Source organism: Geospiza fortis, unplaced genomic scaffold (assembly GCF_000277835.1).
Source record: "Geospiza fortis unplaced genomic scaffold, GeoFor_1.0 scaffold466, whole genome shotgun sequence".
NCBI lineage: Eukaryota > Metazoa > Chordata > Aves > Passeriformes > Thraupidae > Geospiza > Geospiza fortis.
In genome coordinates this window covers 65,722-80,659 of record NW_005054699.1, presented here as the reverse complement: position 1 = coordinate 80,659, position 14,938 = coordinate 65,722, and the positions used below count along the sequence as shown (strand labels likewise).

Below are 14,938 nucleotides of genomic sequence, written 5' to 3'. Positions count from 1 at the left end.
TCCTTGTATAAAGCATTTGGGTAAAGGGCAGGTGTAACTGCACCCACCCCCAGACAGGGGAGAACCACCCAAATTAAACACTCTCCCAGAAGGCTCAGAGCTGAAGAAAGGACCCCAAAATGCATCTCCAGTAGCAGAGGAGCAGCCCCTGCGGGAGGAGGGCAGGGAGCCCAGCCAGCCCCTCCCGGGCACTCACCGAGATGACTCTGTCCCCGACGCGCAGGATCCCGTCCCGGTGGGCTGCCCCACCCTCTGCAATCCGGGAGATGAAGATGCCCTGCAGCACAGGCAGGAGGGTCACAGCAGCCCGGGCTGTCCCTGCCTGGGCCTGGCTCCCCAAACCCAGGCAGGTCTCAGTGCTCCCCCCTGCCCTGACCCGTCCACACAAACCCTCTGCTCCCAGAGCCCCTGGCAGCAAATCCTCCTGTGGCCCAGGGCCTGGAATCTGTGCCAGGAGGGCAGCAGTGGGATTAGATGTCACTGGCAGGGATTGGGAGCCTCAGCCACCCTCCTTCTATAAAAAAGACAGAGAGGGACTTGGACAAGGGCCTGCAGGGACAGCGCAAGGGGGGATGGCTTCCCACTGCCAGAGGGCAGGGCTGGATGGGACACTGGGCAGGAATTGTTCCCTGGGAGGGTGGTTTGGCACTGGCACAGGGTGCCCAGAGCAGCTGTGGCTGCCCCTGGATCTGTGCCCAGTGCCAGGCTGGATGGGATCCTGGGCAGGAATTGTTCCCTGGGAGGGTGGTTTGGCACTGGCACAGGGTGCCCAGAGCAGCTGTGGCTGCCCCTAGATCCCTGGCAGTGCCCAAGGCCAGGCTGGATGGGATATTGGGAATTAGGAACTGTTCCCTTTGAGGGTGGTTTGGCCCTGGCACAGGGTGCTCAGAGCAGCTGTGGCTGCCCCTGGATCCCTGCTAGTGTTGAAGGCCATGGTCACTGGAGCAACCTGGCATAGTGGAACCTGCCCACCACAAGGTGAGCTTTAAGGTCCCTCCAAATGCAAACCATCCTAGAATTCTGTGATTCCCTGACTTCAGAGCACCCTGCCCAGCAGCCCAGGGCCAGGCTGCCCTGCTGCACGCCCAGGGATGAGGATTTGGGTCCCAGGGGCTCAGACTGACCGTGTCCCCAGCCCGGTAGGGCGTGGAGCCCTTGCCCCCGGCGATGCTGATGCCCAGCCCGCCTGTCTGCCGCACGATGGTCAGGGTCAGCTGCAACAAGTCGTCCTCGGGCCGCAGCGGCGTGACCGTGATGGCGTTCTCGGGCTCCACCATCCGCTCCCGCAGCACCGTCATGGACACCGAGCTGCCCGAGCCCCGCAGCGCCTCCACCGCCACGTGGTGCTCGGCACAGTGCAGGGACACGCCATTCACCTGGGCAGGGAGAGAGACAGACAGACTGCCGTGAGACTGAGACACAGCCCTGACCAACACACTCAGTGCAGGGACACGCCGTTCACCTGGGCACGGGGAGACAGCCTGCTGTGAGACAGAGCCCTGACCAACACAGAGACCAACAAAGAGAGCCCCGACCTCACACACAGCCCAATCTCACACAGTGCAGGGACATGCTGCTCACCTGGGCAGGGAGAGAGACTGCCGTGAGACTGAGACACAGCCCAACAAACACAGAGACCCGACCTCACACACAGCCCAATCTCACACACAGCCCAGCCTCACACCCAGTGCAGGGACATGCCGTTCACCCGGGCAGGAAGAGACAGACTGCTGTGAGATACAGCCCTGACCAACACACAGCCTGCCCTGACACAGAGCCCAGCCTCACACACAGTGCAGGGACACGCTGTTCACCTGGGCAGGGAGAGACAGACAGCCGTGGGACAGAGCCCAGCCAACACAGAGCCCTGACCAACACACACCCCAACACATAGCCCAACAAACACACAGTCCTAACCTCACACACAGCCCCAACAAATACAGACTCCTGACCTCAGACCCAGCCCAACCTACAGAGCCCTGACCTCACACACAGCCCAATCTTACACACAGCCCAACAAACACAGAGCCCTGACCAACAACACAGCTTAACAAACACAGAGCCCTGACCAACACACAGCCTACCAAACACAGAGCCAAGCAAACACAGAGCCCTGACCAACAACAGCCTGCCTTGACACAGAGCCCAAACAGAGCCCCGACCTCACACCCAGCCTCCCCTCACATCCAGCCCAACCTGCAGAGTCCTAACCTCAAACACAGCCTCACCTTACACCCAGCGTCCTCTCACATACAGCCCAACTTCACATCCAGACTCCCCTCACATCCAGACCAACCTGCACAGAGACCCAGCCTCACACAGCCTTAACCAACACAGAGACCCAGCCTCACACCCAGCCTCCTCTCACACCCAGCCCCAGTCTCACACCCATCCCAAGCCCAGCCAATGCTGCCCAAGGGAACTGGCTCAGCCCCTCACACCCCACCTGGGCCCTGCTCCCACAGGTGTGCCCAGACCTCTGGGAAGTTTTCCTGCATTCCCACAGCACCTGTGACCTGTCCCAGGCCAGGGCAACCGAGGAAAGGCCCTTCCAGAGGAATTCCTTCCCCACAGGGAGTCCTGAATTCCCAACACCTGTATCATCCCTACAGGTAACATCCCAGACAGATAACCCCATACAGAACCATCTCCACCAACAAAATTCAGCACAACTCAGGCTGACCCTGTCCATCTTCCAGGAGGGACATGCAGCTGCTCACAGCCCTGGAACACCTGGAGCTGTCAGTGTGACAGAGCCGTGTGACAGTACCTCGGTGTGGGGATGTCACAGAGCAGATCATCCCCAGGGTGGCACAAAAGGGAGAACCAAGGGGTCAGCCCAGGTAGCCTGGGCTAGTGGAAGGTGTTCCTGCCCATGGCAGGGGTGAAATGAGATGAGATTTAAGGTCCCCTCCCACCCAAACAATCCCCATGGCTGGCTCCCTGGGTAAGAAGTTATTTACAGGGTTCACTTTTGCTCTGCCCAGGTATGTATTCTTGTATTCTATTTCTTCACACCTGGGCCACACAACACTTCAGAGCTGGGCCAGAGCAAATGCAGGGGCTTAAAAAGCAACAAAAGATTCATGGTGATATAAATTAAACAACTATCTCTGAGCCAAAGGGATTTTGTTTAGCTCTTACACATCTTGGTCTAAAACACGTATGATGCAAACCCATTCCAAATCATCTCACACCTCCCGTCCAAGCTATCAGCAGCATTTGCTTTGCAGGAGTCAGTGCTTACCTCCAGGAGCTTGTCACCAACACGGACCCCTGCCCGAGCTGCAGGACCCTCCTCGGACACGCGGGAAATGAAGATGCCCTGGAAACAAAACCCTCTGTTCATGGAGAGCCCATTCCTTAACCCTCTGCAGTGCAGGGACCCCTCAGCTCCAGCACCTGGCCAGTCCTGAACTCACAACGAGGGGACGTGGCAGCTCAGGAGCTGGGAAGAGGGAGCAGAAACCCCAAGGTGACAAGAGGGGGACAGGAACCCCACAGCAGGGCTGCCCCAAGGTGACAAAGGGGACAGGAACCCCACAGCAGGGCTGCCCCAAGGTGACAAGAGGGGGCAGGAACCCCACAGCAGGGCTGCCCCAAGGTGACAAGAAGGGGACAGGAACCCCACAGCAGGGCTACCCCAGGTGAGCCACAAGACCAGGGAGTGACACCTTAACCCTCCTGCAGTGGAACTGGCATCACAGGATGTAGCTGATGCCACCAGGTGGGAACAACTCCACACGCTGTGCCCCTTAGCTGGGGAGGAATCCCTGCTCCCATGGCTGCTCCAGCTCAGACCGTCCTGGCTCAGGGGCTCCACCCCACCAACATGGCTCATCCAGCTCATCCCCAATCCTGGTGGGGTATGCTCCACCCCACCACCATGGCTCATCCCCCATATCCTGGTGGGGTGTGCTCCACCCCACCACCTCCCCTTTGGAGGATTCCAGGGCTGCTCCCACCCAGGCCAAAGCTCCCACGAGGGACACCCTGTCCCCAGCAGGAGCTGGCTCAGCAGAGACAGGGACAGTGACAGGGCCAGGCCTCACCTCGTCATCCCCCTTGTAGGGCGTGGAGCCCTTGCCCCCGGCGATGCTGATGCCCAGCCCGCCTGTCTGCCGCACGATGGTCAGGGTCAGCTGCAACAGAAGGGACAGGGTCAGGGCACCCGGAGCCAGGCATGGCCCCTTTGCAGGGAAAACAGCGACTCTGGGTCATCTCCTGGATCTGGGGGGGCTGTGCCACCTCTGGGGGAGCCATGGCACCTGTGGGACACACTGGGGGATGAGGCAGGGACAGGGCGTGGGTCAGGGCAACCAGAGCCAGGCACAGCTCCTTTGCATGGACAACAGCAGCTCTGGGTCATCTCCTGGCACTGGGGAGCCGTGACACCTGTGGGACACACTGGGGGACCTGTGGCACCTGTGGGACACACTGGGAGAGTCATGGCACCTGAGGGACACACAGGGGGGGCCGTGACACCTGTGGGACACATTGGAGGGTTCGTGGCACCTGAGGGACACACAGGGGCAGCCATGGCACCCACGTCTCAGAGGCAGCATCCCCACAACCCACAGAACACACCAATCCCTTCCCACAGCTGAGCCCTGAGCCAACAGCCAGCTTGCCCACAGTGGACACAGCAGAGGGATTCCAGCACAAGGCAAACTGGGCAGCCACGGACTGGAACTGGACCACAGGACAGGGACAGTGCTCACACCACAGCCTGGCTCTGCCATGGCTCCCTCTGAGTGTAATTCCAGCAGCCACTGGGGCACTCCAGCTCACCCCAGTGCAGTGACAAGGATGGCACCTTGTCCAGAAGACTCTGGATGGACACTTGGCTTTGCTGTATTGATGGAAATCAACACACAACTCCAAAAACCCCAGATGCTCAGAATCACAGCTGAGCAACCCACAATTCTCCTCCTTCCTACCCCCCACCTCCACACACCCAGCCATGCTGATGTGACCACTGCCAACAGCTGATGTGACTCAGGCTGAAGCTGTTTCTTTTAAGGACACCAGCATGAGCCATTCCCAATACCACAGTCAGGAGAAGGAAGACAGGGAGCACGTGGTAGGACACAGGGAAAGGAACAGGACAGACAGGACTCTCTCAGGGCCAAGGACCTGGGGAGCTCAGTGACAGAAATGGGCACAGGCTCCTCCAGAGAACCAAACTGGCTGTCCCCCATGTCACCTCTTTGTGAACAAAGCCCAGGATGGAGAGAGGCTGCTGCAGAGATGTCAGGTGTGTCAGCTGCACATGGCCACAGCGTGGGCAGCAAAGGAAGCAGGGGATCACCTTCCTTAACACTTCCCTTCCAACCCTCCTTCACTTCTGCAGTGACAGAACCAGCGTCTTGTGGAGCTCCATATTTGTTGTCTTATATATCAAGAGTTCTGTTATCATTATGGTGCAAGGATTCCATATTGCCAGAGTTTCACACCTCCTCGTGTTTCTCATAGGCAGTTCCTCTAAGCACTGACTGTTCCTGATCCTTGCAGTAATCATCAGACTCCAGATCCCACCAGTCCACTCTTTTATAATACTGTTCTTATTTGCTACAGGTGTGGCCTGTTATCATCAGGCCTGTTCCTAATCTTTAGTAATTGGTTCAGCTGCAACTCCTTAGGGGATAAGATTACATTCTACACCACCTTCATTTACCCATGCTGTATACCCCTACACATATTCTGCTAAGGTTAAAACAAAAACCAAACCAAAACCCCCTGCAGGAAATGTGGAACAAGCTGAGGTATTCTGCTCTGTCAGCTCCTCTGGTGCCCAGCTAACAGCACAGCAGAACACTCAGGGATCTTCCCAGGGAAATCCCTGGTTCCAGACCTGCCACCAGCTCACTGTCTCTGTGCAAGAGACAGAAACTGAGTCAAATTCCAAGTTTTGGAATACCCAAGCAAGACAGAAATGGGGTAGTGAGGAGGCAGCACCAAGACAGCCCAACTCAAACCAGCTCCTGACCAGACAATGCTTCTTGCACGGCCATGTCTGTGAGGAACTAAGTACAAAACCCATGTTTTTCCACCCAGACTCACAGGACTCTAGGAATGCTCTGAAGACTCACATCTGTACTGTCCAAGGGGTGCTCAGACCATGCTCTCAGGCACATGGGAGGATTTTTGGGGTTGTTCTGTGCAGGGCCAGAAGCTGGACTTGATGATCCTGGTGATGATTCTACATTCAACACAAAAGTTTCTAAGATTCACAGCAAACCAGGGCTTCAGGCAAGAATTACAGGAATTATAGCAAACCAGGGATTGCAGGAATGACAGCAAAGCAGGGATTGCAGGAAAGACAGCAAACCAGGGCTTCAGGCCAGAATTACAGGAATTTACAGGAATTATAGCAAACCAGAGCTCCAGGCAAGAATTACAGGATTGACAGCAAACCAGGGCTTCAGGCAGGGATTACAGGAATGACAGCAAACCAGGGATTACAGGACTGACAGCAAACCAGAGCTTCAGGCAAGAATTACAGGAATTATAGCAAACCAAGGATTTCGGGCAAGGATTACAGGAATGACAGTAAACCAGGCCCTCAGGCAAGGGTTACAGGAATGACAGCAAACCAGGGCTTCAGGCAGGGATTACAGGAATGACAGCAAACCAGGGCTTCAGGCAGGGATTACAGGAATGACAGCAAACCAGGGATTACAGGAATTATAGCAAACCAGGGCTTCAGGCAGGGATTACAGGAATGACAGCAAATCAGGGCTTCAAGCAAGGATTACAGGAATGACAGCAAATCAGGGCTTCAAGCAAGGATTACAGGAATTATAGCAAACCAGGGCTTCAGGCAGGGATTACAGGAATGACAGCAACCCAGGGCTTCAGGCAGGGATTACAGACTGGCCTAAGAGCAGGATCTTGGTGTTTCCCAGGTCTGCTCAGTGCCCAAATCCATTGGACAGGATCATGATTTTGGATAATGACTGAAAACTGTCTCATGTCACTGGTCACAGAAAGTCACTTCCAGCTGCATGGGAAGCTGATGCTGTAAACTGACAGAAAGATATGCCACAAACCCCCTGGATTTCACCCCCTCAAATTCAGCAAACCAGTCTAAAAATATGGGGAAACCCGCCAGAAAAGCCAACTGTCCTGATGGGGAGGAACCTTCTGTACATCAATGTGAAAAGCAAAACCCCAAGGAGAAAACAGACTAGATTAAAAATACTGAGACAATTGCAGCAAAGGGGCTTGAATTAGATATAAATACATGTAGGCTGAAAAGATTTCAAACTCCCAAGAAAATCACACAAAAACCAGTGTGGTGAGATAGGGGGATGTTTCTTCGAGTTACTATGCAAACAGTAACTGATGTGAACATGACCCTCAAGAAGAAGGACCTGGATCCAGCAGCCTGGAACAGCCCTTCATGTTGCAGCTCAGGCTGTTTCTGGCTCTAAACCCTGAAGCTGTTTGCTCCCCCAAGCTCCTCTTTCCTAAGGCTGCACTGGGGCTGCCTGGACTGCCACAAAACCACACTGAAACCACTGAAACCACAGCACAGAACTGCCCCCAGCAGGAACAGCTCAGCTCCCTGCTTGCCATTGCTCCTACCATGGATTTCACGGGGTATTTTATCCTTTGTGTGTTTTACCCTTTGTGTATTTTCCCACAAAGGCAGGGATCCACCCACAGCCCCTCTCAGATGATCTGATCCGTGCTGCTTCTCACCAAAACTCACTGCTTCTTCCCCTGCAGAAAGGACAAACCTTCATGGAGAGTTCACCATGCTCCCAGTGTCAGGGAACAGCCCTGCAGGAGAAATGCTGCAGTGCCAGGGGAAAGCGGGGAAATTGGAAAAGCTGCTACACTTTGAGCTGCCATGTCACAGACATCTTTTATGAAAAATCCTCTCTTGAGGATTTTTCCCCCTGCAAAGCGGAGAGGCCTCAGGAACAAAATGTAAACAATGGTTATCTGCTGCTGTGGAATGCAACAGGCGGATCTGTGATTGGTCTCATGTGGCTGTTTCTAATTAATGGCCAATCCCAGTCAGCTGGCTCAGACAGAGAGCCGAGACACAAACCTTTGTTATCTTTCTTTCTTTTTCTATTCTTAGCTAGCCTTCTGATGAAATCCTTTCTTCTATTCTTTTAGTATAGTTTTAAGATAACATATATCATAAAATAATAAATCAAGCCTTCTGAAACATGGAGTCAAATCCTCATCTCCTCCCTCATCCTGGGCCCCCTGTGAACATGGTCATACTGCCATCCTTAGCCCTGGGATTCCACTGGGAACCCATTCACCATCAGCGGCACGAAATACACCCAGGGAAGCAGTTCCACCCCTTGTGCCCTCAGTCCTGCCTGTGCCTCTTTGGGGACACACCAAACTGGATCCAGGGTCACCTCAAACCAGTTCTCATATGGCTTTTGGTGTAACTGTCTTCTAAAATGGAATCATGGAATGGTTTGTGTGAAAAATGCATGTATTTTATGATTGGCTTTTTGCAAATATTAAAATGAATATTATATGTGTTGTGTTAGAAAGTAATGCTGTATTAATTCTCTTAACTAGTGTGTTAAATATGGTTTTAGGTCATAAAAAATGTTAAAATACAAAGTATGCTTTGTAGGATACTTTTTTTAAAGAAAGGACTTGCAGCAAAATAGCAACCACAGGACACCTAAATCCTTCAGAGAGAAAGAATTTATTGCCCTCTTATCAGGAGAAATGAATTTCTTCCTGCCTCAAAGGCGCTGTCAGGATTCAAAGGAAGAAGCTGACACTGCCCAGACAGAATCCTGTGCTTGAATGGAATTTATGCATCATGGATGAGGTGTATGAATATGCAACAGGCTGCTGCTTTTAAGGGTTAATCTTCTGTTAACGTGGGTCCTTTTTCGGGCTCTGCTGTCCAGAAAAAGGCACCCGGACATCCGCAAATCTTTGTCTCTATTGTCTCATAGTGTCCTAATCCAATTTGTCCAAATTATTATTACTCTAATTGTATGACTATTTTTATAACCATTTTATTACTATTAAACTTTTAAATTTTTAAAAATGAGCGATTGGCGTTTTTCACAGTTTGGGTGGAAGGGACCTTAAAGCCCACCCACCCACCCTTCTCTGTTAACCCTCCTGTGCTCCTGCAGGAATTCCCACCTTTCAGCAGTAGCTGCACACACCAGAGCTGCTGCACACCTGGACAGATTCAGGTAGCAGCCAGGGACATCTGGGGGCTGCCCAGCAGATTTGGGGCAGGCTGAATTTGCTGCTGTGCCCTGCAACTCATCCCTGAGGATTCCTGCAGCCTGCCAGGGGCACGGCAGACGCCAACCACGGCATCCCTGGAGGTGTGCAAGGAACGACTGGATGTGGCACTCAGGGCTCTGGGCTGGTGACAAGGCGTGGATCAGCCAGAGGTTGAACTTGATGGTCTTGGAGGTCTTTTCTAACCTGAATAACTCTGGGATTCTGCTCACTTTGGGAGCACAGAGCTGGGACAAGGAAGAGCAGGAGTTGGAGGCAGGGACAGAACTCAAGGGACAAAGCTCAGAGCTGCTGTACTTGAGAGCAGCTGAAAGACCAAGCTCTTCCTCCAAACACACCCACAGGAGTGGGGCTCAAGGCCTTCACATGCAGAAGACAGAAAGGCATCAATTTATAAATGTTTCTACAAGTGGATCCACACAGCTGGGCTCAGGTTGGGGCCCCTCAGAACCAGAAAGACATTGAGGGGCATCAGCAAGTCCAGACCCAGGAAGAGAGCTGGGGAAAGGTCTGGAGCACCAGGAGCAGCTGAGGCAGCTCGAGGGGGCTCAGCCTGGAGAAAAGGAGGCTCAGGAGGGACCTTCTCAGCCTCTACAGCTCCCTGACACGAAAGTGGAGCCAGGTGGGGGTCAGGCTTTGCTCCCAGGGAACAAGGGACAGGACAAGGGCAGGCAGTCCAAAGTTATGCCAGGGGTGGTTTAGATGGGATACTGGGAAAATTCCTTCCTGTAAATGGCTGTCCAGCCCTGATATGGATTGCTCAGGACAGGGGTGGAGCCCTCATATCTGGAAGTGTTCAAAAAACATGTGGATATGGCACCTGAGGACGTGCTTTAGTGATGAACATGGTGGTGGGCGCAGGGTTGATGACTGGACTTGCTGATCCTCAAGGTCTTTTCCAACCTCACTGATTCCCTGACTCTCAGTGCCCAATCCTGGCATTCACATGTCCCAAAAGCTTTATTTGAGACGGTCATACTGACACAGGAGATGAACACTGCAATAATTGATTTAGATTTATGTTGTGATCAGGGTCTCTGATTCTCAGTGTCCAATCCTCACATTTACACGTCCCAAAAGATTTGAGACTGTCATACTGACACAGGAAACGCACACTGCAATAATTTGGATTTATGTTGGGACAGATGTGTCACAAGGGACAGGTGCCACGTGAAGGTGAGGGATCCCACTTCAACAGCAGCTGAAGAATCCATTAAATATCATCAACAACCTTTTCAAAAATCAAAAGGGCTGGACTACTTGTGTTCAAGAGTCCCAACATTTGCCTGAGATGCTTATAGAGCATTTCCAAAATTCTGGGCTTTTTGTTCTCTGAGACCCAGAAGGATTCCTGTGACCATCAGCTCCTCACCCAGACACCACTCCAGGAGTAACTGAGGAACTCATGTGGCTCTAAGCAGGCACCAAATGGCTCTCATGAGGAACAGCTGAATTCTATGAAAACCAGGTCCCTCAAAAGCCAAACTATTTCATTCTGAGAAGACTCCAGACTTGGCTGATGAAGTGAACGTTCACTTTTGCACAAGCAGACTTGTGCAAAACATGGAAGCTGTGCTCCAAGAAAGAGCCAGGTAAGAGCCATCAGGAGAGAAACAAGAATTTGGGTTCTGTCAAGATCTGTCAGGTGTGGCTTTAGTCTAAAGCAGACAGCATTGGAATAATTACATATGAGAGGAGGCTGGGAGCCTTCCAATTCAGGAGGGGGTGATAAACCCTTTTTATCTTTTCACGCCATTAATAACTTCATAGGAGATGGTTACTCCATGTTTGTAATCACAAAAGGATTAGGGATATTCATGGAACTCAGTAAGATACCAAATGAAATATCAGCGTCAGGCTTAAAAAACACTTTTAGATATAAAGCTCAAGTAAACTAATAATTGATTGCCACTGGATTCTGTGGGACTGAAATGTATAAAATGAATGGGAGAGGATCAGACAGAACCATGGATGGCATCTCCATGGTGCCTCATACCTGGGCATGAACAGCCCAGAAATCTTGATCCACAGAGTGCCAGGAGCTGAGCACCCACCAGGGGAAGATCCCTTTGTCCTGCTGAGGTCTGGGCTCCTCAGCTCCTGTCACTTTGCTCTGACACAGGTTCAGTCAGTGCAATATGACACAACACATCAGTTTGTAACTGTCACACTACAGCCTCAAGGTCCAGGCTGGACATGAGGAAGAATTTCTTCCCAGAAAGGGTCACCAGGCATTGGCAGGGGCTGCTCCAGGGAGTCACCATCCCTGGAGGTGTGCAAGGAATGACTGGATGTGGCACTCAGGGCTCTGGGCTGGTGACAAGGCGTGGATCAGAGAGAGGTTGAACTTGATGGTCTTGGAGGTCTTTTCTAACCTAAATAACTCTGGGATTCTGCTCACCTTGGGTGCACAGAGCTGAGACAGGGAGGAGCAGGAGGCACTGATTCTCCAGGAAAGATGAGAAGAGCTAAATCTGTCTGGCTTTGGTCAGTGACAGCTCATGGGGACAAGGAGACAGGCTGAAAATAACAGTGAGCAAAAGGGAGATGGGACTGACTGCTGAGAGCTAAATTAACCCCAGACAGTGGGAAAGGAACACAAAGAAAAGCAGCCCTGGCAGGAGAGCAGCCCCTGGACATGGGCTGGAGGTTTCCTGGCTCTGACATGATTCCTGCCTCTGTTCCAGTGAGTTCAGCTCTCAAAGGGTATCAGGAGGGCAGAGATGGGGGGCACAGGGCAGGGGAGTTTGAGCACTTCACTGACTTCCCACTGAGCACCTCCACAAAACCAGTGCAAAGCAAAACACAGAGCAAAGCACAGAACCCAAAACGAGACCTTCGACAGCAGCACTGGGAACAGATGGGACAGGGACTGTCACAGCCCCTGATTTGGGGACAGATGGGCAGGGACTGCCACAGCCCCACTGGGGACAGCAGCAGTGGGGACAGGGACCTGCCACAGCCCCACTGGGGACAGGGACAGCCACAGTCCCTGATCTGGGGACAAGGACCTGCCACAGCCCCTGATTTGGGGACAGCAGCACTGGGAACAGGGACAGCAGCACTGGGAGCAGATGGGACAGGGACCTGCCATGCTCAGGGTGCTGCTCTGCACATCCCTTCCCCAGGACACTTGAGGACAGTGACCATGTTTCCCAAAGGGAGAAGGAAGCCAGGATGCCTTTTTAAAACATGGAACATGGTCACGTTTGCAGCATCAGTAAAACCCAGGGCTCCTACAGCTACGTGAATATTCACACATCATGTGAGCCCCCCATGTGACAGCTGTGTGCCAGGGCTGCAGATCCACATCCAGATCAGAGTGCTGCTGTGCGTCTATATAAAGGTCTGATTTCATCCTGGGGCATGGGAGAAACGTCTGCAGTGACAACAATCCTTCACTGGGACAGACTGCACAGTGGGGAGCTGAGTCACGTCCTTGGCTGCGACAGGCTGGGGGCTGAGAGCCTCACCAGGGCTCCTTCCCTCAAAGCCCTGGGCCTGTCGAGGCCCCTGGGCTGCTTTGGGACCCAGGATGAGTTATTTCATTAATGAACTACATAAAATGGGGCTCCAGGATGAGTTATTTCATTAATGAACTACATAAAATGGGAGTCCAGGATCAGTTATTGCATTACTGAACTACACAAAATGGGACTCCAGGATGAGTTATTTCATCAACGAACTACACAGAGTGGGACTCCAGGATGAGTTATTTCATTACTGAACTACACAGAGTGGGGCTTAGGAAGCTGGCACTTCCTTCTTGTCACAGTTGTGAGCCAGCTTTGTCAGGGGCACAGGGATAGAAAAAGAAGGGAATCCTGCAAGGATCTGGCCTGGCCAAACCATGGAATGCAGCAGGACAGGGTCTCCCTGGAAATGAAAACACTCAAATACTTAAAGAGAAGCAAAAAGCACTGTCTAAAGCTACCAATCCTCAAACCATTTCAGAACCAGAAATAGGACAAAAACCTACACCTGGGTTCATCCGGAACAGGTAACACCAGAACACATTCCATTTCATCTCTTTTTATTCCTGTTCTTACTGACCCTTCTTGTGTGGTGAAATCCCTGGAGCAGCCATTTTTTGAACTGTATTTTCCACTATAAGATTCCAATGGAGACTTTTCTCAGCCCAGCAGTTTCAGACTGTTCTAAAGGTCCTTTTAGCCATCATTCAACACACAATTACAAGGCTATAAAGACGGGGGAGTTTACAACTCTCCTAAAACCTACTCAAACGCTGTGCTGCTCAGGGCATGCCTTGCAGGAGGAGAGCATTTATCCAAGGAACAGTGGAATACATGGAAAACTTCCATTAAAGCTGGCCTCCCCTGCCTCAGAACAAACAGGCAGAGACATCTCTGAGTGCTCCTTGTTTGGAGGCCAAGCCTCCCCAAGTCCTGAAGAATACAGGAAGAAAAGCTAAAGGTGTAATAAAGGCAAGAACAAAGAGAAATTCCCATGCAGGAGCTGCCTGGTCTGAAATGGAAAAACAAGTATGGAATTCAGTGGACCAAGGTCTGGATAAACTCTCTCATGTTCTCTATAGTCACCAAACCTGAGCTCAGGCAGATCAGCTGAAAGAAAGGGCAGAGAATAAATGGAAATCCCTCTTACCAGAGAAATTTGGTTTCTCTAATCCAGCAAAAGGAAGGCTGGAAGAAGTCAGGGCTGGGGTCCATAGAGTTACACCAAAGACAAGCAGGCAGTGGATCAGCCAGCAGGGAAGAGATTGCACAAGATAAAAGACAACGAAAACAATGATCTAACAAATGACAGATTAAAACTAAGTTTTCTGATCATTCCAGAAGCAGAAATATGGAGAAGTTTTGGGGTTCTCCCTGCAGGAGGGATCTGTGTGGGTGCACACACTGCCAACAAGATGAAACAATCTGTATTTAATGAAAAGTTTGACTGAGTTATTAACCAGAGCACAGTGTTGGGCTGCCAGTCCTGGGAGGAGACTTGACTTCAGCACTTCCTCCTAAATCATCTGTTATCCTCCCTGCAAACTGCGCTTTGCTGCTCCTGAGCTGAGCTCAGCCCTTTTTCAGCTAAACTCCAGAAATACCAGCCTGTCCCAGTCTGCCCAGTGCCCAGCTGGGGATTGTTTCCCACTACAGTGGGGTCTTGGAACTGGCTGTGAGCTCCTGCTCTCCTCAGAGACACTCAGAGCATGCTGCAGCAAACAGGGACCCGTTTTAGGGCAGGCAAATGCCCCAGCCCCTGTGATTTCTGTGGGGGTTATTGCAGCACCTGACTTTGGTACATAACCCTGGCCCCAAGCAGCAAAGCCTCCTGTCTGTTACACACAGGGCACCTGCCCAGTGCAGAAGGGAGACCTGGATTTGCTGTAGCACTGTGTTTAAACATGCAATTTTCACTCCATCAGTCCCTTCTCTGCTGCTTTCTGCTCTCTGTGAAGGCCAATGAGATGACTGTGTGACAGGGCCGAACCAAAACGATCCTGCCCCACCCTTGAGCAGGCAAAGGGAACTGCATTTGTGTGAGAATCATTGCACACTTTGCTCCTTGGTCCCCAGAGCACTCTGGATCAGACAAAACTTGCAGCTGAGCAGGGATCAGTGATGGTGAACAAGCAGGAGTCACATAAATCAATCCTCAATCTCTGACACTTTGTGGGTGACTCATGTGTCCTTGACACAGGTCCACGGGTGAG

The 14,938-nt window shown here is 52.0% G+C and overlaps 1 protein-coding gene across 1 annotated transcript in view; it reads right to left on the bottom strand.

The window, feature by feature from the left end:
* The window catches only part of SCRIB (scribble planar cell polarity protein), a 106,604-nt gene that overhangs the window by 54,025 nt on the left and 37,641 nt on the right, over positions 1-14,938 (bottom strand). The window contains 4 exon segments of the mRNA XM_031065202.1: positions 197-277; positions 1,125-1,376; positions 3,248-3,325; positions 4,053-4,142. Coding sequence (XP_030921062.1) covers positions 197-277; positions 1,125-1,376; positions 3,248-3,325; positions 4,053-4,142 — 501 coding nt within the window.